At 41.7% G+C, this 21151-nt stretch overlaps 1 protein-coding gene across 3 annotated transcripts in view; it reads left to right on the top strand.

Annotated features, from left to right (window-relative positions):
- The window catches only part of LOC133552604 (amyloid beta precursor protein binding family B member 2), a 179389-nt gene that overhangs the window by 4182 nt on the left and 154056 nt on the right, over positions 1–21151 (top strand). For 2 of the 3 annotated variants that reach the window (XM_061899890.1, XM_061899891.1), the window contains 2 exons: positions 12795–14026; positions 20841–21052. In XM_061899890.1, coding sequence (XP_061755874.1) covers positions 12826–14026; positions 20841–21052 — 1413 coding nt within the window. In that variant the 5' untranslated portion in view covers positions 12795–12825. The remainder of the gene's footprint in view (positions 1–12794; positions 14027–20840; positions 21053–21151) is intronic. The other variant, XM_061899892.1, reaches the window with a different exon arrangement.

Raw genomic sequence — 21151 nt, forward strand, 5'->3', positions numbered from 1 at the left:
GGAGCTCCTCACATCTGAACATTGTTTACAATCATGGCCACCAGCAGCGAGAGCGATTCGGACCGAGAAAGCGACAATTTCCCCGTTAAATTGAGCAAGGATGAAAGATTCGTGGATAAGGAAAGTGAGAAAGGACTAGGGGGGAAACAGTGGGAGCAATTCAGATGTTATTAGACAAATTTACTAGGATCATTCTGGAAAATCCCTTATCTGCTTATTGTGTTACTAGTGTTTTAGTGAGATTATATGGTCGTACCTGTACAACCTGAAGGTTGGCCCCGCAACTTTCTTCAGCACCAGTCGACGGGTGGTGGCGATGCCCATCTCTGCACTTCGCAAGGGACCCTCTTCAAAACACGATCTTTCGAAATGATCGCTGCATAATACACTGAACTTAGTGTGTGGGGTCCAATCCAACCGTGTTCGCTAGACCGCTCTGTTCCATAGTAAAGCTTCACCGTTATCTTTCGGGAATGTAACTGGACGGTATGTAACAAACTTTTCCTTAACATCTCAAAAACAAAAAGTATTGTATTGGGGACAAGGCAAGGGTTTAAGGTAGGGCTGGGCGATAATGGCCTTTTTTAATATCTCGATATTTTTAAGGCGATATCGCGATACACGATATGTATCTCCATATTTTGCCTTAGCCTTGAATGAACACTTGATACATATAATCACAGCAGTATGATGATTCTATGTGTCTACATTAAAACATTCTTCTTCATACTGCATTAATATATGCTACTTTTAAACTTTTATGCAGAGAGGGAAATCACAACTAAGTCAATTGACCAAAAGTGTATTTATTAAAGTTATTAAGCAGTGGCACAAACATTCATGTCATTTCCAAAACACAAAGTTTTGGAAATGACACGGCACGATCAACAACAACAAAAAAAGACAACTTAAGATTGTTTTCTTTGTTTAAAAATAGAACAAGCATATTTGGAAAATGTATAAATCATAATGTTGTTGTTTTGTTTTTTTACACTTACATGTTGCAGTTAATAGTATTCTATCATTATTTTTTGTTATTTATACCTTCTGAATAAATTATGTTAACTTAAAGTTAAAGTACCAATGATTGTCACACTCACACACACACTAAGTGTGGTGAAATTTGTCCTCTGCATTTGACCCATCCCCTTGTTCACCCCCTGGGAGGTGAGGGGAGCAGTGAGCAGCAGCGTGGGCTGCGCTTGAGAATCATTTTTGGTGATTTAACCCCTGATTCCAAACCTTGATGCTGAGTTCCAAGCAATGAGGTAATGACTCCCATTTTTATAGCCTTTGGTATGACTCGGCTGGGGTTTGAACTCACAACCTACTGATCTCAGGGCGGACACTTTAACCACTACACCAGTGTTTTTCAACCTTTTTTGAGCCAAGGCACATTTTTTGCGTTGTTAAAATGCGGAGGCACACCACCACCAGAATTCATTAAAAAACAAAACTCAGTTGACAGTAAAAGTTGTTGTCGCAATTGTTGAATATGACTTTAAAGCATACCCAGCCATGCATTACTATAGCTCTTGTCTCAAAGTAGGTGTATTGTCACCACCTGTCACATCACGCCCTCACTTATTTGAAGTTTGTTGCTGTTTTCCTGATTGTAGTGTTTTAGTTCTTGTCTTGCACTCCTCTTTTGTTGGCTTTTTCTCTTTTTTTGGTATTTTCTTATAGCAGTTTCATGTCTTCCTTACTGCATCTACTTTGTTTTAGCATTCAATATTTCCGTTGTTATCCTTCTTTGTGGGGACATTGTTGATTGTCATGTCATGTTCAGATGTACTTGGTGGACGGCGTCTTTGCTCCACAGTAAGTCTTTGCTGTCGTCCAGCATTCTGTTTTTGTTTACTTTGCAGCCAGTTCAGTTATATTTTCGTTCTGCATAGCCTTTCCTAAGCTTCAATGCCTTTCCTTAGGAGCACTCACCATTTGTTTATTTTTGGGGTAAGCATTAGATACCTTTTTACCTTCACTCTGCCTCCCGCTGTTTCTGACATCTACAAAGGCTGCCACCTACTGATATGGAAGAGTATTACACGGTTACTCTGCCGAGCTCTAGACAGCACAGACACTCAAAAACAACACATCATTTGCAAACTATAATTACTGGTTTGCAAAACAATTTTTTAACCCAAATAGGTGAAATTACATAATCTCCCACGGCACACCAGATTGTATCTCACGGCACACTAGTGTGCCGCGGCACAGTGGTTGAAAAACACTGCACTAGGCCACTGAGTAGGTGATAATGTTCATCAGTTGGTGTTAATTTCTGATCCGTAAATGTGAAAAAATAATATCAAAATGAAATTACCGGATGTTATTCATGTAGTTTGCCCTTTTTCCTCGACTAGTGCACTAACATCATGTGTTTTTTTTTTAATGGATTTTTTTTAACATATGTAGCATCATCTAGAAAGATACAAAGAATTGCTACTGACACATTTAGAACAGCAGCTTCTTTCATTCCAAAATTTCGACTCATTTTTATACTTGGCAAACTCATCCCACGGGCCAAATAAAACTTACTTTTTGATGTACGGGTGATCATTTTGTTCGTTTTATTTATTTTATTTTATTTTTTTTAATTTTTTTTAATCAGTCCAACAAAATAATACCCAATAATACAATTCCATTTCCACAACCAAACCAGGCCCAGCAACATTCAGAATATCAATCAACAGAGCAATTGAGAAGACACACACACACGACACAAAACAATCCAAAAAGTATTCAAACAGAAATGAATGATATCAACAACAGTATTAATATTAACAATAATTCCAACATAGCAGTGATTAGAACTCCCTCATTTACATTATCACCACAAACATTTATAAAAAAATCAATAAAACATTAAAAAAAGAACAATAGTGTCACAGTGGCTCACATCTCATAAGCTTGACAACACATTGTGTCCAATATTTTACATAAAGATAAAATAAGTCATACTTTAGCTTTATTTAATAGTTAAAACAAATGTAAATAATGGATCCCATATTCCAATTTATGACTAATTATTATGTAAACTAAATGCATTTATTTCTACTGATATCATCACCATAGCTTGTGTATACCAGTCTATGTATTTTGTGTGTATGCCAGGCGTGTCCAAAGTGCGGCCCGAGGGCCATTTGTGGCCCCTAGCTAATTTGTTAATGGCCCCCATGAAAAAAATTATAAAATCTTATAATCAAGAGATCTACAGACTTAAGCGTTAAAAGTAAAAATATATAAATATACATTCGGCTTATTTTCAACACTTCTTCTTTTTTTATTGTTATGAATTATTGACCTATTTAGGGTTCCAATTACTTCACGTCAAATATTCCACTTTGAAATGTTTTGGAGGAAAAATGTTGCAAAGTTTGTGTGTTTGCCATATAAATAAGGGTTTTGACATAAAGGCCATAAACATAAACAACTAAATTTAAAAAAAAGTTATAACGACAGACAGACTTAAAGTTGATCTTGGGATTCAAGCGTTAAATTAAAAAAATTGATAATTCATGACTTATTTCTAACATTTTTATGACTGACACCCTTCCGGAGACCGGGGACCAAACTTGAGGAAAGCCATAAAGGTAGTAGAACAACTATTATATTGCTTTTAAAAACAAGAAAAATATCAAAATGGCCCCCGCATACTTAGATTTTTCAGTCTGCGGCCCTCAGTGGAAAAAGTTTGGACATTCTTGGTGTATACCGTCAATATTTAGTATGTGTGTATACCAGTCAATATTGACTGCGTGTGTATATCGTCAATATTATGTGTGTATACCAGTCAATATTTATTATATCCAGCCAATATTTATTATGTATGTATACCAGTCAATTATTATTATTATGTGTTTATCAGTCAATATTTACTATGTGTGTATACCAGTCAATATTTAGTATGTGGATACCAGTCAGTATTTATTCTGTGTGAATACCAGTCAATATTGACTGTGTGTGTATACCGTCAATATTTAGTATGTGTGTACACCAGTCAATATTTATTATGTGTGTATACCAGTCAATATTGACTGTGTGTGTATACCGTCAATATTTGGTATGTGTGTATACCAGTCAATATTTATTATATCCAGCCAATATTTATTATGCATGTATACCAGTCAATTATTATTATTATGTGTATATCAGTCAATATTTACTATGTGTGTATACCAGTCAATATTTAGTACGTGTATACCAGTCAGTATTTATTCTGTGTGAATACTAGTCAATATTGACTGTGTGTGTACACCAGTCAATATTGACTGTGTGTGTACACCGTCAATATTGACTGTGTGTATACCAGTCAATATTTATTATGTGTGTATACCAGTCAATATTTATTATATCCACCCAATATTTATTATGCATGTATACCAGTCAATTATTATTATGTGTATATCAGTCAATATTTACTATGTGTGTATACCAGTCAATATTTAGTATGTGTATACCAGTCAGTATTTATTCTGTGTGAATACTAGTCGATATTGACTGTGTGTGTATACCGTCAATATTTAGTATGTGTGTATACCAGTCAATATTGACTGTGTGTGTGTATACCAGTCAATATTGAGCGTGTGTGTGTATACCAGTCAATATTTATTATGTGTGTATACCGGTCAATATTTATTTTTTCCAGCCAATATTTATTATGTATGTATACCAGTCAATTATTATTATGTGTTTACCAGTCAATATTTACTATGTGTGTATACCAGTCAATATTTAATACGTGTATACCAGTCAGTATTTATTCTGTGTGAATACCAGTCAATATTTAGTATGCATGTATACTAGTCAGTATTAGTCGGACTATCAACATATTTCCATTTTTTTAATATTACCCTTTTTGTTATGATGCAGTTTGAAAGAAATACAATTTTACCCTTTGATGACACGTTACTAAAGTGATGCAGAACACCAAGAATACGAGTTTGCAGTCATTGGGATGTTTCTATTTAGGAAGGCGATTGGTACTTTTGTTTGTTTTATGAACAGCTGACGTGCTGATCAGACGGGAAGTCTCGGTCCCTGGTGTGCCTGCAGGGCCCGCAGGGTGGAGTCAGCACGGCTGTGTTTTGTGGTTCTCTGGCTCCAGGTGAGGGCAGGGCCACAGGCTACGGGGGCCCCGCATTGACAGAATGTACAGTTCAGGGATTCTGTCTTTTTGTTCCGTTCCCAAGATCTTGTCTCGTGTTCCAATCTGCTGCGTTTGCGCTTTCCAGGCTTCTAGGATGTCTGAAATGATAGGTCTACATTACAGTTGCAGGGCTCTTATACCGGACACGTATTGATTGCTACTTTTAGAGAGGTATTCATTCAGCTATAATGGCATAACTGCATCGCATCAGGCAGACGTGTGTTTTGAGTCGTTTGTGGATTTATATCAGCAACGAAAATAATGTTCTTTTCAAAAATATAATTGATCAAGTAAATGCACCCCAGACATTTTATAGCAACAATTACATTATATGATTTCAACAGACAATACAACAGAAATTAACCCACAATCAGTGAAGTTGGCACGTTGTGTAAATGGTAAATAAAAACAGAATACAATGATTTGCAAATCCTTTTCAATTTATAATCAATTGAATAGACTGCAAAGACAAGCTATATATTCAAACTACAAAACATTATTTGTTGCAATTATTAGCTCATTTGGAATTTGATGCATGCAACATGTTTCAAAAAAGACTGAGAAAGTTGAGGAATGATTAGATTAGATTAGATTAGATTAGATTAGATAGTACTTTATTTATTCCGTCAGGAGAGTTCCTTCAGGAAAATTAAAATGTTCAGCACAATCCCATTCAAGATCAGACAAACATTACAGGGAGACAGAACAGGATCGCTGACGGGTCTGCCGGCTTCCAGCGCCCCTTACAAAAAAGATGACATACAGGTAAACGGGGGTTGGGGAGAAAAAATAAAAAATAAAAATAATGCTCATCAAACACTTATTTGGAACATGCCACAGGTGCACGGGCTAATTGGGAACAGGTGGGTGCCATGATTGGGTGTAAAAGCAGCTTCCATGAAATGCTCAGTCATTCATAAACAACGATGGGGCCAGGGTCACCAAATTGTAAACAAATGCGTGAGCAAATTAACGAACAGTTTAAGAACATTTCTTAACAGGCTATTGCAAAGAATTTAGGGATTTCACCATCTACGGTCCGTAATATCATCAAAAGTTTTTAGAGAATCTGGAGAAATTACTGCACATAAGCAATGATATAACAGAACTTTGATTCCTCAGGCGGTAGTGCATCAAAAAGCGACATCAGTTTGTAAAGGATATCACCACATGGGCTCAGGAACACTTCAGAAAACCACCGTCAGTAACTACAGTTGGTTGCTTCATCTGCAATTGCAAGTTAAAACTTAACTATGCAAAGCGAAAGCCATTTATCAACAACACCCAGAAACGCCGCCGGCTTCACTGGGCCCGAGCTCATCTAAGATGGACTGATGCAAAGTGGAAAAGTGTCCTGTGGTCTGACGAGTCCACATTTCAAATAGTTTTTGGAAACTCTGGACGTTGTGTCCTCCAGAACAAATAAGAAAAGAATCATCCAGATTGTTCTAGGCGCAAAGTTCAAATGCCAGCATCTGTGATGGTATGGGGGTGTAAAAAAATAAGTTTCTCAGTTCAAACATTAAGTATCTTGTCTTTGCCGTCTGTTCAATTGAATATAAGTTGAAAAGGATTTTCAAATCATTGTATTCTGATTTTATTTACAAACGTACGAAATGCATGTACTGCATGCAATCACATACATTGTTATTCAATATTATCTAATAATGTAACAAATATTATATTATCAAACATTACAAAAAAATACAAAATAAAAAAAAAACTCAAATAACTGCTTGACTCAAGTATTAATCTTTAATAATAATGTTGTTCTTGTTAATAATGTTGTGTTAGTTACATTTGTATTAACTTATCCATCCATCCATTTTCTACCGGTTATTCCCTTTTGGGGTCGCTGGCGCCTATCTCAGCTACAATCGGGCGGGAGGCGGGTTACAACCTGGACAAGTCGCCACCTCATCGCAGATAGACAGACAACATTAAGTGTTGCCAATCAACCTATCCCCAGGTGCATGTCTTTGGAGTATTTATTTTGAATTTTACATAAAATTCTGGCGACTGAGCTTCAAGTCTATAGATGTTTTTTTTACGGAGTTTGTGAAAAATATATAATAAACAAATGGATAGGCAATTGTATAATATTACGGAGAGGTTAATCCTTATCAAGTTCTATTTATTTATTACTAGCTGTTACAAGCGAGCCATAACTGCGATGTGGCCCTTGGTGAAAACGGGTTTGACACCCCTGCTTTAGAGTAGTCAGTGTACAGCTTGTGACTATGACTCAACACACACTCGTTATTGTTTAAACAGCTGGCACTTGGGAGATGCTAGGGGTGTAACGGTACACAAAAATTTTGGTTCGGTACGTAACTCGGTTTAGAGGTCAGGGTTCGGTTCATTTTCGGTACAGTAAGAAAACAACAAATTTATAAAATTTTTGGGTTATTTATTTACCAAATTTGTAAACAATGGCTTTATCCTTTTAACATTGTATAATAATTCTGCCCACGTTAATCCACATTAAACTGCTTCAAGGTGTTGCTTTGATTAAATAAAATGACAAAACCTTAATTATTCTACATACAAAAAGTGCAACATTAAACCGTTCATGTCAACTCATCATGCTTAATTTATTACAGCATTTGGGAAGCCTGTAGTTGACTTTTATTATGTAAATGTTATATTTTTGTCAACATGTGATAGCAGGGACCCTGCCATTCAAAACTAGGCTGCTACATTACTAATGATTAATATAACTATAGCTGAAAAAATAGTACAATAGCAATAGGAGAGACTATTCATCCCTGAACACCATGGAGTTCAAGTGAAATAGCAAACAGACAGGGCTTTGCTACCCCTAACACACGCACACACACAGAGCAAAATGAGCTAACGTCACGCTAAAAGCTAATTAGCCTTCACCTCAAGCCAAAACTACAAGCAAGCTGAGCTGCAGTTTAAGTTTCTAGAAGCTCAACGGGCTGATAGTGATGTGAGCAGTAGTTGTGACTGAAAAGTGTTTTTTATAATTCGGGGAGAGTACGCTGTCCGCTGCGCTCGACGCTGAAGCATTGACTAACATGCGCTCAGAATACGCACTGCTGATTGGCTGTTACATCGCTCTGAATACGCACTGCTGATTGGCTGTTACATCGCTCTGAATACGCACTGCTGATTGGCTTTGTATGTAACCAATCAGATGGTTGTGTGGGCGGGACAATGTTGGGTGCTGAGACAGAGGCAGAAAGCAGAGCAGCTTGTTAAGACTTTAGATTACAAACTCGTTCGATACACCTCCGAACCGGAATACAATGATTTGCAAATCATTTTCAACCCATATTCAGTTGAATATGCTACAAAGACAACATATTTGATGTTCAAACTGATTAACATTTTTTTTTTAGCAAATAATTATTAACTTGAGAATTTGATGCCAAAGCAAAACCCATTTATCAACAACACCAAGGAACCGCTGGCTTCGCTGGGCCCGAGCTAATCTAAGATGGACTGATGTAAAGTGGAAAAGTGTTCTTTGGTCTGATGATTCCACATTTCAAATTATATTTGGAAACGGTGGACGTTGGTGTCCTCCGGAACAAAGAGGAAAATAACCATTCGGATTGTTATAGGCGCAAAGTTCCAAACCAGCATCTGTTATGGTATGGGGGTGTATTAGTGCCCAAGACATGGGTAACTTACACATCTGTGAAGGCACCATTAATGCTGAACGGTCCATACAGGTTTTGGAGCAACATATGTTGTCATCCAAGCAACGTTATGGACGCCCCTGCTTATTTCAGCAAGACGATGCCAAGCCACGTGTTGCAACAGCATGGTTTCGTAGTAAAAGATAGCGGGTACTTTCCTGGCCTGCCTGCAGTCCAGACCTGTCTCCCATGGAAAATGTGTGGCGCATTATGAAGCGTAAAATACGACAGCGGAGACCCCGGACTGTTGAACGACTGAAGCTCTACATGAAACAAGAATGGGAAAGAATTCCACTTTCAAAGCTTCAACAATTAGTTTCCCGCGGGTCGTATTTTGCCCAGGTCTGCTGTAAAGTGTACTGTTGCTGTAAATCAGGGGTAGGGAACCTATGGCTCGGGAGCCAGATGTGGCTCTTTTGATGACTGCATCTGGCTCTCAGATAAATTTGAGCTGACGTTGCTTAACACGATAAGTAATGAATAAATCCACTTGTAATCACAGTGTTAATAATAATCCATCCATCCATTTTCTACCGCTTATTCCCTTTTGGGGTGGCGGGGGGCGCTGGCGCCTATCTCAGCTACAATCGGGCGGAAGGCGGGTTCAAAATATAAAACATTCTCATGCATTTTTAATCCATCCATCAGTTTTCTACCGCACCTGTTCAAGAAGTTGCGTTAGTGGTAAGAAGTTATTTATTTATTATTGGTTAGTGTGGGGCTTGCCCTCCTGGGGGTTCTGCAGACCACCAAGCACCGACATGAGAGCCCGTTTCAGGGTTACAATATTGTTTTATTTTTTCGCTCTCTGGCTCCAGCTCCAACCCCGTCTCTCCTCCTGGCTGCTGCTTATAACAGAGCAACAGGTGATTGGATAAAAAGGCCCAGGTGGGCCATCTACGCACCTGTCGCTTATTCAGAGGCCGGTCCTGGCACACCCCAGCTCACTGCAGGCCGGCAGGCCACGCCCCCTCCACAGTTAGCTTCAGAATAACAATGTTATTACAAAGAATAAGAGACCTATTATAATCTAGAAATGTTGGTCTTACTTAAAAATGCACGCGTTTGGTTGTGTTCAGTGTTAAAAAAAATATTTTATGGCTCTTACGGAAATACATTTTAAAATATTTGGCTTCTTGGCTCTCTCAGCCAAAAAGGTTCCCCAACCCCTGCTGTAAATGGTTGTTTGTCTATGTTTTGTGATTGGCTGGCTTTGTTAGATGGAGTCCACCCTGCCGGTCAAGTGAGATAGGCTCCAGCTTTCATCCGAACCCAAACATTAACTCGAGGGAAATCACCTCAAATCAAAAGTAATGCATCCTAAATGTGCACTAAGTACTGTCATAGCTCGTTAGTAAGGTAGACAATTCTCATTACTGCATCAGCGTGAAGATGTGTTTTGTTACTTTAAAAAAAAGCCAGAGTTGATGTAAATCGGGTGGCTGCAAGTGCATGTGGATAAAAGCCGCAGAGAGCTCCCATGTTCACTGGGAGCAGATGAAAGAGATGCAAAGGATGCCTGCACTTGATGATGTCATCCATCTTCAAACAGATCAGCGTGAGATACAACAGAAAGACTGCAGTTCTGCATTCAACACAACTGTGAGCACCTTTTCATGCCTATGTGCTGACATTAAGGACCCCGGAAGACAAAACAGAGGTTGTATCGATCCAATGCTAGGGTTGGGGCAGCTTAGCATCTGTGGTGTACATAAAACTCTCTACATCTCCTTTGCTGCCGGTGTTCATCCACCTCTCAGACAAAGCGTGTTACAGTTTGGTAAAGCAGCAGACAGGAAAGTTCCCCATAGAATCATAAACACGGTCCTGAAAATAATTGGCGTCTCCCCCCTTGCTCGTCGCAAGAAGACGCCCTAAGATCCCACCGCCTCTGCAGCGTTGTAAACGATGCACGTCAGTCACCCCACATGATCCGCTTTTCCGTCTGCAAGCCTTAAACAATCCCAATTGTACCATCGAAACACGCGTTTTAACTCAGGGGCCAGCAGGGATTTGAACTGGGCCCTCTCGTCCCACCTGCCGAGGACTTGGACTGGTTAGCTGGTAATGTGTAAATACTCCTAAAATAAGACCAACTTTCTTTCTAAAACAATATACTTTAAATGTCCTTATATACAATAGTTGCAATTGTGGACTATGTTCTTCTGTATTCAGAGCCAAATCCGCAATGCTTGATCCCCTACAAATAGTCCTGTTTAAGTCCACAGCTATTCCCTACTTTCTTTCAGACTGGTTTGTTGGAGCCATACTGAGTAAGAGACGAAACCTTCGGAGAAACACACGCTAAAGCACTGAAATGTCGTCACCGAGTAATGAACTGCATGAACAGGATGTGACGTAGGGGGCTCCGCCTCTGTTTGTACTGCACAGGAAGTGACATCCCCCAAAATGGCAGCGCCTTAAGGCTTCATTCAACGCCGTTCGCACATTTGGCTTCATTTAAAAGTTTGTAGATCGAAAAGTTTTCGAAAAGACGGACTCGTAAATCGAAGTTCTAGAGTAAACCAAAGACAAAAATATCAGTTCAACCATTTCTTCATTTTTAGTGATCAGTGAAATAAAAACTGCTTGAATATTACAATCCGTCTGCCAGCCATGTTACTGACAGTTTGGTTTTTCCTCTGTGTTTGTGTTTATTTCCTGTCAGCGCTTTTATTTTGGTATAATTTACTGCATGTCTCGCTGAGCGCTCGTTTTCCTCACCTGTCCCTGATTGGCAGCCTGGCACACCTGGCTGCAATTGCCAATCAGGCTGCTGTTTATGCCTGCCTCGCCCTCCAGTCAGGGCTCAATGATTGTATCCCGTGTCCTGGTGCCTGTTTTCTATAACCTGTTATCCTGGTTCCTGTTGGCTGTTTCCTGGCTCCCGTTTTCACAGCATGTGCATTTACCAGTTGCACTATTTGTTTTTTTGACATTAAAGTCATGCTTTCCTGCGCTACCCCAGTCATTTCTGCATCTTAGGGTTTAAGACCGACAGCAGTCCCTGACACAGTCAGTTATTTGATGACTCAGCCTGACTGACCAAATTTATCTTGAAATTAGCATAAGTCCCCATCTGTTGTTTGCCAACTTGCTAATAATCTTTACGACTTCTTGTATCATGGCCATGTCGCTTAAGGTCACTGCGTGTGCCTAACAGGAAGGAAAGCTCTTTTGGGGTTCATAAAACCTTCAGCATGTTAGTATGTATAAATCTGTAAACCCTGACAACAACTTGGCTTTTTCAGAGAAAAATAAATAAATTCATCAATTCCTTTTTGAAAGCAAAAAGGTAACAGTTAAGTTATTAAACGCTATAGAGCGTTTTTATTTCGGGCTCCAGTACTCTGGAATGCCCTCCCGGTAACAGTTCGAGATGCCACCTCAGTAGAAGCATTTAAGTCTCATCTTAAAACTCATTTGTATACTCCAGCCTTTAAATAGACTCCCTTTTTAGACCAGTTGATCTGCCGTTTCTTTTCTTTTTCTCCTATGTCCCACCCTTCCTTGTGGAGGGGGTCCGGTCCCATCCGGTGGCCATGTACTGCTTGCCTGTGTATCGGCTGGGGACATCTCTGCGCTGCTGATCCGCCTCCGCTTGGGATGGTTTCCTGTTGGCTCCGCTGTGAACGGGACTCTCGCTGCTGTGTTGGATCCGCTTTGGACTGGACTCTCGCGACTGTGTTGGATCCATTATGGATTGAACATTCACAGTATCATGTTAGACCCGCTCGACATCCATTGCTTTCGTCCTCTCCAAGGTTCTCATAGTCATCATTGTCACCGACGTCCCACTGGGTGTGAGTTTTCCTTGCCCTTATGTGGGCCTACCGAGGATGTCGTAGTGGTTTGTGCAGCCCTTTGAGACACTAGTGATTTAGGGCTATATAAGTAAACATTGATTGATTGATAAATATGCTGTTTTGCCTGATTATATAATTATGACTTCTTCTTTTTCCTCCCAACAGGTCTACCTTTGCTGTGTGCATCCAGTCAGCCATGATGTCTGTACAAACCCCTCCCCTCTCCCGCTCAGGCTCCTCCCCCTCCAATGTGGGTCTGTCCAGCCGCGGCGGTCCTTCTGCCGCCCCTCCCACTTCCCTCAGCCTGCGCTCCTCCTACAACCAGCTGCTCGGGCGCGATGTTATCAGGGAGTCCGTCAACACCGAGAGCGGGGGTTCGGCCACTTTGCCCAAGAGCCGTCAGAGATACTCAATGACGAGCGTTCGGAGCGACAACTTGTCATCTAAAAATCAACCAGCTAGCAGGGGCAGAGGCCTCCCCACTAAGTCCTCTTCCAGTTCAGCCCTCTACTCCTCGTCCTCCTCATCGCCACTCTTCAACACGACCAACCCAAAACTAGCCAAGAACGGGGCCAACCTGCAGAGGCGTGCTGAGAGTCAGCAGCAGGAGCTGAGCAAACTCCACAATGATCCCACGGACAACTCCAACTCTGACTGGCCCGAGTTTGAAAAGGACAACTCGCAGCTTCCACCGTTCCGAAGAAGGACAAAGAGCTTTTTGGAGTCCCATGACAAGGGTTGGGACCTGAGCTGGGGAAACAAGGAGAACAATGAGGAGAAGAAGCAGCAGCAGTCTTTCCCCGAGAAAGAACAGCCAAGCCCGGTCAAGGAGAGAGAGAGTCAGAAGGAAGAGAAAACCAGCAACAAGGAAGAGACTGTGCCAGAGGTGGAAGAAGAGGAAGAGGATGAAGACCAAACACCACCTGCAAGACAGCCCCTCTTACCTGTCGTGGTGGAAGCCCCGCTTTGCTCCTCCTCTTCTTCATCTACCAACAGCCCAGAGTGGGAAGCAGACAACCAAATCCACAATCAGGCTACAGCCCAGGTCAGAGAGGAGCACTGCATCCAGTTGCTGGGAAGTCCGAGGAGTCCCGCAAAGCCTCCTCGGAGCTCCCAACCCAGGGTGATCAAGGTGGAGCTGCACCCCAACAATGAGAATCAGTTCCTGCAACAGTACCCTCCATCCTCTCCTAAGCAGCCCAGGTCCAGTGAGAGGAACACCCCGACAAGGAACCGGGCTCCCCCTCCTGCCATGCCTGATCCCCAACCAGAGATGGGTCTCCCAAAAGTCAGCTTAAGAATGGATCTGACTCCTGATACGCCATCAGAGGATGAAGACTCCAGCTGGACCACCCTGTCCCAGGAGTCACCCACACCTCAAAGTCCACAAGAGACAGGTTTGATGATATTATTGTTCTCTCTAACTATGGATATCCTGATCAAAATAGTTGGCCTCCAATCCGATTTCGAGTCCTGATCCGATGCTTTGTCAATAGATTACAGAACTGAACATAGGTTGTAACTTAAGTGAACACAATAACTTATCTTATTAAGTGTAGAATTTGCTAGTATTGTTGTAAATCAGATAATTTTATTCCCAGGGCATTCAATCAATCACAACTGGACTGTTTGGTTTGTCTTAGAAAACGTTTCACCTCTCATCCAAGTAGACCTTATCAGTTCACGATCATAGACTTAGATTGGTCCGATCTGGTCTCAGACTTAGATTGGTCAGATCAAGTCTTAGTCTTAGATTGGTCAGATTTAGTTGTAGGCTTAGATTGGTCAGATCTAGTCGTAGGCTTAGATTGGTCAGATCTAGTCGTAGGCTTAAATTGGTCAGATCTAGTCGTAGGCTTAGATTGGTCAGATCTAGTCGTAGGCTTAGATTGGTCAGATCTACTCATAGACTTAGATTGGTCAGCTCTAGTCTTAGGCTTAGATTGGTCAGCTCGAGTCTTAGGCTTAGATTGGTCAGGTCTAGTCTTAGACTTAGATTGGTCAGCTCTAGTCTTACTTAGATTGGTCAGATCTAGTCTTACTTAGATTGGTCAGATCCAGACTTAGACTTAGATTGGTCAGATCAAGTCTTAGTCTTAGATTGGTCATATTTAGTTTTAGGCTTAGATTGGTCAGATCTAGTCGTAGGCTTAGATTGGTCAGATCTAGTCGTAGGCTTAGATTGGTCAGATCTAGTCGTAGGCTTAGATTGGTCAGATCTAGTCGTAGGCTTAGATTGGTCAGATCTAGTCGTAGGCTTAGATTGGTCAGATCTAGTCGTAGGCTTAGATTGGTCAGATCTACTCATAGACTTAGATTGGTCAGCTCTAGTCTTAGGCTTAGATTGGTCAGCTCAAGTCTTAGGCTTAGATTGGTCAGGTCTAGTCCTAGACTTAGATTGGTCAGCTCTAGTCTTACTTAGATTGGTCAGATCTAGTCTTACTTAGATTGGTCAGGTCTAGTCTTACTTAGATTGGTCAGATCTAGTCTAGATCTAGACTGGATTGAATGCCCTGAGAATACAATGACCTGGATGAATGAGAACATCCACAGACATAAGTCAGATCATGTCTTAAATGTGTGGTATTGAATGCAACAAACATTTTATTGAACACAATAAAGTGTCTAGTGCACAATAACTAAACAAAAACACAAACTACTTCTGGCTCCCATTTCAGTTATTTGGGTTTTGCCCTCAAAACCTTCCTTAAACTCCCTGAGTTTGTAAACAATATTATAAAATACCAAAAAAGTATTCTCGATAATAAGAACATGTAAAGAAAATATCAATCTAATAATTTTAACATTGTTTATATACTGATACTATAGTAGGTATCGATAGTATCGACATCTAGATCAATCATCGCCCTACTTTACATTAAAGCTTCAGCAGTTCGCTTCTTGTGTCGTCCTGCTTGGTGTATATGCAGCATGCTCAGCCATTATTTTCTTCTAGTCCTCCAGTGATAATGGTACGCAAAGTTTGTTTATTTTTCACCCTAGTTGTGAGGATTAGTAACTTGGAAGTGGATACACGACACGTTAGTTACAGCTTGCTCTCAAATTTGAGCCGGGGTTCTGGCAAGACATGCACCCTCCTGGAATTCGTGCAACTCTTACACATTTGTAACCATGAATAGGAACATCCAATTGTGAAGTGAAGGACTAGCATACTTTCCAACCCTCCCGGATTTTCCGGGAAACTCCCGAAATTCAGCGCCTCTCCCGAAAACCTCCCGGGACAAATTTTCTCCCGAAATTCAGGCGGAGCTTGAAGCCACGCCCCCTCCAGCTCCATGAGAACCTGACTCAGCAATGTTGTGACCCTCTTAAACAGGACAATACAGCCATCTACTGTACATAGAATAGAATATAATGTAAATATATTCTACATATATTCTACATTTAAGTGCAGTCAAGGAACATGCATTAGGGAGTCTGTTCTGAAGCCCACAGTAAAGAGACATAACTTCATCACGTTGCCTGGGTATTGACTCCAACCCAATATATTACACCGTCGACGAGCAAAATGAAGAAATGCGCTTGCAAGTTCCAGAACGATCGGAAACAAGAATTTCAGTTTATCCAGGAGAGTTCGAAGGGGAAAGGGTATGTTGCCTGTAAATTTAGTAGAACAGACTTCTCCATTGAACACGGCGGCCGAACGGATATACTCAGTCATGAACAGTCAGCGAAGCAAAAATCACCCGCAGCGCAGTATTATGGGCCACCTCGCAAAATGGAGACCCGAGGGTGTAACTTATGCTGAGACAAAGATTGCTATGCTTATACCCGGAAGCAACATCCCGTTCTCATTTGCGGATGTCTACAACAAAACCGTGAAGGATATGTTCCCGGATTCGGAGATCGCTCGCCAATACGCAAATGGCAGAACAAAGGCTACTCAAATAGTGAAAGGTAAGTGTTGTTGTTGTTTTTTTAGTAATCAGCAAGCACAGTACAGCTAGTAGAACAACTGTGTTTTTATTTCTGTGTATTTGATAGGTGCCGTCGGAAATTCAACTATTTCTTTTATTTATATATATCCATCCATTTTCTACCGCTTATTCCCTTTCTGGGGTCGCGGGGGGGCGCTGGCGCCTATCTCAGCTACAATCGGGGTACACCCTGGACAAGTCGCCACCTCATCGCAGGGCCAACACAGATTTATATATATAATAAAATAAATATATATAGCTAGATTTCACTGAAAGTCAAGTATTTCATACATATATATATTTATATATAGGAAATATATATGAAATACTTGAGTTGGTGAATTATACTACTCCCCTCTTAACCACGACCCCAACCCCCACCTCCCGAAATCGGAGGTCTCAAAGTTGGCAAGTATGAGGACTAGTAGTGACTCAAAGTGCTTTACATTGAGTAAACGCATTATCTACATTTAAGATGCATATAAACCAGTGTGGGGTGGCACTGGAAACAAGGTGGGTGGAGTGTCTTGCCCAAGGACACAACGACAGCGATTTGGTTAGCGGAAGCTGGATTCTCACCAGGAACTCTCAAGTTTCTGGTCGGCTGCTCTAGCATCTGAGCAGCACTGCCCCACAATTGTGCCTCACCGAGCGTCCAGTCCTTTTTCATGGAATCTTGCACGTGTTTACAAACAGTAGCCATGTAAACCCTGGGACAAGATCGGCTGGGCTCAGTAAACCAGGCAAATATCGGCATCGATCAAATCCCATGAATGGGATCAGGAAATCTCTGTCGACCATTTTTACATGTAAATGATCAATCTTGTTGAAATTTTACAGCAGGGGACTCCAAACGTTTCAACTCGGGGACTACATTGGAGTGCATATTGAGTACTATATATATATATATATAGCCTATACATATATACAGTGTATGTACATATTATGCTAATATAATGGATCTATAACAAATAATTAATATCACTGGATATTAAGAGTATGTGAAAGTTCGACTTTCATGATGACCTCCTTAAAGTTTTGTAATCAATCACAAATATCAAGCAGCTAGAATGCACCAAACATGGATACATGTGGACAGTGCTTTGCATTTTTTCCACCATGCATTGTCATGGATTTATCCATCCATCTTCTTCCGCTTATCCGAGGTCGGGTCGCGGGGGCAACAGCCTAAGCAGGGAAACCCAGACCTCCCTTTCCCCAGCCACTTCGTCTAGCTCTTCCCGGGGGATCCCGAGGCGTTCCCAGGCCAGCCGGGAGACATAGTCTTCCCAACGTGTCCTGGGTCTTCCCCGTGGCCTCCTACCAGCTGGACGTGCCCTAGACACATCCCTAGGGAGGCGTTCGGGTGGCATCCTGACCAGATGCCCGAACCACCTCATCTGGCTCCTCTCGATGTGGAGGAGCAGCGGCTTTACGTTGAGTTCCTCCCGGATGGCAGAGCTTCTCACCCTATCTCTAAGGGAGAGACCCGCCACACGGCGGAGGAAACTCATTTGGGCCGCTTTTACCCGTGATCTTATCCTTTCGGTCATGACCCAAAGCTCATGACCATAGGTGAGGATGGGAACGTAGATCGACCGGTAAATTGAGAGCTTTGCCTTCCGGCTCAGCTCCTTCTTCACCACAACGGATCGGTACAACGTCCGCATTACTGAAGACGCCGCACCGATCCGCCTGTCGATCTCACGATCCACTCTTTCCTCACTCGTGAACAAGACTCCTAGGTACTTGAACTCCTCCACTTGGGGCAGGGTCTCCTCCCCAACCCGGAGATGGCACTCCACCCTTTTCCATGGATTTAAATGGGCCTTATTTAGAATTTGTTATGGTGTTTGGACATTTTTTTAATAATATCCACAAAGTTCAGTGAGCAGGTTGTGTTATTTGTGTTGACTAATTATGTTGGTTGCATTGTGTTTTTGCGCCATGAGTGGGAAATGTTTTTTTGGATTGGGTCATATAAGTTCGCAACTTTTGGTCGCGAACAGGAAGTAGCAGACGATGTGTGCGTGTGACGTCACTGGTTGTGGAGCTCCTCACATCCGCACATTGTTTACAATCATGGCCACCAGCAGCGAGAGCGATTCAGACCGAGAAAGCGACAATTTCCCCATTAATTTAAGCGAGGATGAAAGATTTATGGATGAGGAAAGTGAGAGTGAAGGACTAGAAAAAAAATAAAAATAAATAAAAAGGCTATACAGTGGGAGCGATTCAGATGTTATTAGACACATTTACTAGGATAATTCTGGAAAATCCCTTATCTGCTCATTGTGTTACTAGTGTTATAGTGAGATTATATGGTCGTACCTGTACAACCTGAAGGTCGGCCCCACACCTTTCTTCAGCACCAGTCGACGGGTGGTGGTAATGCCCCTTCGCAAGGGACCCTCTTCGGAACACAATCTTTCGAAATGATCGCTGCATAATACACTGTACTTTGTGTGTGGGGTCCAATCCAACCGTGTTCGCTTGACCGCTCTGTTCCATAGTAAAGCTTCACCGTTATCTTTCGGGAATGTAAACAATGAAACACCGGCTGTGTTTGTGTTGCTAAAGGCGGCCGCAATACACCGCTTCCCACCTACAGCTTTCTTCTTTGATGTCTCTAATTTGCAAAAATGTCCAGAATACTGTGGAATTATGCAATGAAAACAGACGACTTATAGCTGGGAACGATGCTGGGACAAAATGTCCTCTACAATGCGTGACGTCACGCACATACAGCGACGTTTCAGCAGGATATTTCGGTGCGAAATTTAAAATTGCAATTTAGTAAACTAACCCGGCTGTATTGGCATGTAGATAGATAGATAGTACTTTATTGATTCCTTCAGGAGAGTTCCTTCAGGAAAATTAAAATTCCAGCAGCAGTGTACAGAGTTGAGATCAATTTAAAAAAAAAAAAAGGTGAAAAGTAAATAATGGGGGTTTAAAAGGAAACAAAATAGAGAAATATTACAAAAAGAGTAATAACAATGGGAATAACAATATAACAGTAAAATAAGAATATAGCAAGACAAAGTAGGCAGTAGTGACCATGTTATGAAAACGTATTGCACTGTTATTGTTTTGCATCCCCTGTCATCCTAGTACCCCCCGTCCCCCGTCCCAGAGAGGCGTTGTACAGTCTAATGGCGTGTGGGACAAAGGAGTTTTTGAGTCTATTAGTCCTGATACTTGGGATGAAGCAGTCTAGAACTGAACAGGCTCCTCTGGCTACTGATAACGCTATGCAGAGGGTGACTGGCATCATCCAGGATGCTCACTAGTTTGTCAACAGTCCTCTTCTCTGCCACCGTCACCAGTGAGTCCAGTTTCATTCCCATTGTAGAACCGGCCCGCCTGATCAGTTTCTCAAGTCTGGAGCTGTCCTTCTTAGATGTACTGCCCCCCCCACACCCCCCCATGTGTTGCAATGTTAATATTTCATCATTGATATATAAACTATCAGACTATGTGGTCGGTAGTAGTGGCTTTCAGTAGGCCTTTAAGTGTGCCTTATAGTTCGAAAAAGACGGTATTTTAAAATACATGATGTCTCGCGGGCCAAACTAAAGACGCCGGCGGGCCACAGCTTGGACAGCCTTGTTTTACAGACATGTGCTTATCAGTCCAGGTGTGTGCTAAATTTAGTGGTGATTCAGCGAAACAAGTTCAAGGCACGACGGGTGTTATTGTAGTGCCGTGTCAGTCTTATGGAGTCCAATAACAGAGCCGCCATGTGGTGTATTTGTGAGAAAAATAATAGCACAGGCAACACTAGATTCAACAAAATGTCACACTTTTGTGTCCAGTGGTTAAAGAGTAGAAGTGATAGTTTCCACGGACAAATACATATAATCTTCAAACGCCACGTCCAACAATGTGTTTTCTCTCTCCCTTCACTCCTGCTTTTTTTACTCTGGACATAAATCAGAGGCCCCTCCTTAGACAAGAGAGACACAGCAATACTGCAGGAGCCCTTAAGACCACACTGAGCCACCTTATGTCGCAAAGAGTGATTAGGATGGATGGAAAGCTAGGACACTGCAGACAGGGTGTGGCAGGGAAAGGAAATTGACTTCAAAAAAGGATGCAAAAGCAGAAATATGAAGAAAAAAAAGAGGTTATTGCCCATGGACGCTACTTCAAGGGATGGGGGAAAGGTTGCCATGACAACAGCTGTAATGATCCCCATTCTCTTTCCAATGCACACACACACAGTACAAAATGTATGGATATGTGTCTAAATATGTGTCTATCGCTCCAGTAGCAGATGTTTGGGGCGAGGGGGACCTGCCCCCAGGCTGGCGGGAAATCTCCGACTCATCCGAGGTCTACTTCTGGCACATACCCACCGGCACCACTCAGTACCACCGACCTGTTGCCTCCAGCACTCAGCCCGGCTGTGGCGAGGAGGAGCCCGAGGCGGAGGACAAACCGCAACAGGAGACACATGACTCACTAAAACCACCCAACGAGGTGAGACACACCTGCTGTAATCATATCTCAACGACACTATGTACAAAACCCACAACCAGTGAAGTTGGCACGTTGTGTAATGCATAAATAAAAGCAGAA

The sequence above is a fragment of the Nerophis ophidion genome, linkage group LG05 (assembly GCF_033978795.1).
Source record: "Nerophis ophidion isolate RoL-2023_Sa linkage group LG05, RoL_Noph_v1.0, whole genome shotgun sequence".
Classification (NCBI taxonomy): Eukaryota; Metazoa; Chordata; class Actinopteri; order Syngnathiformes; family Syngnathidae; genus Nerophis; species Nerophis ophidion.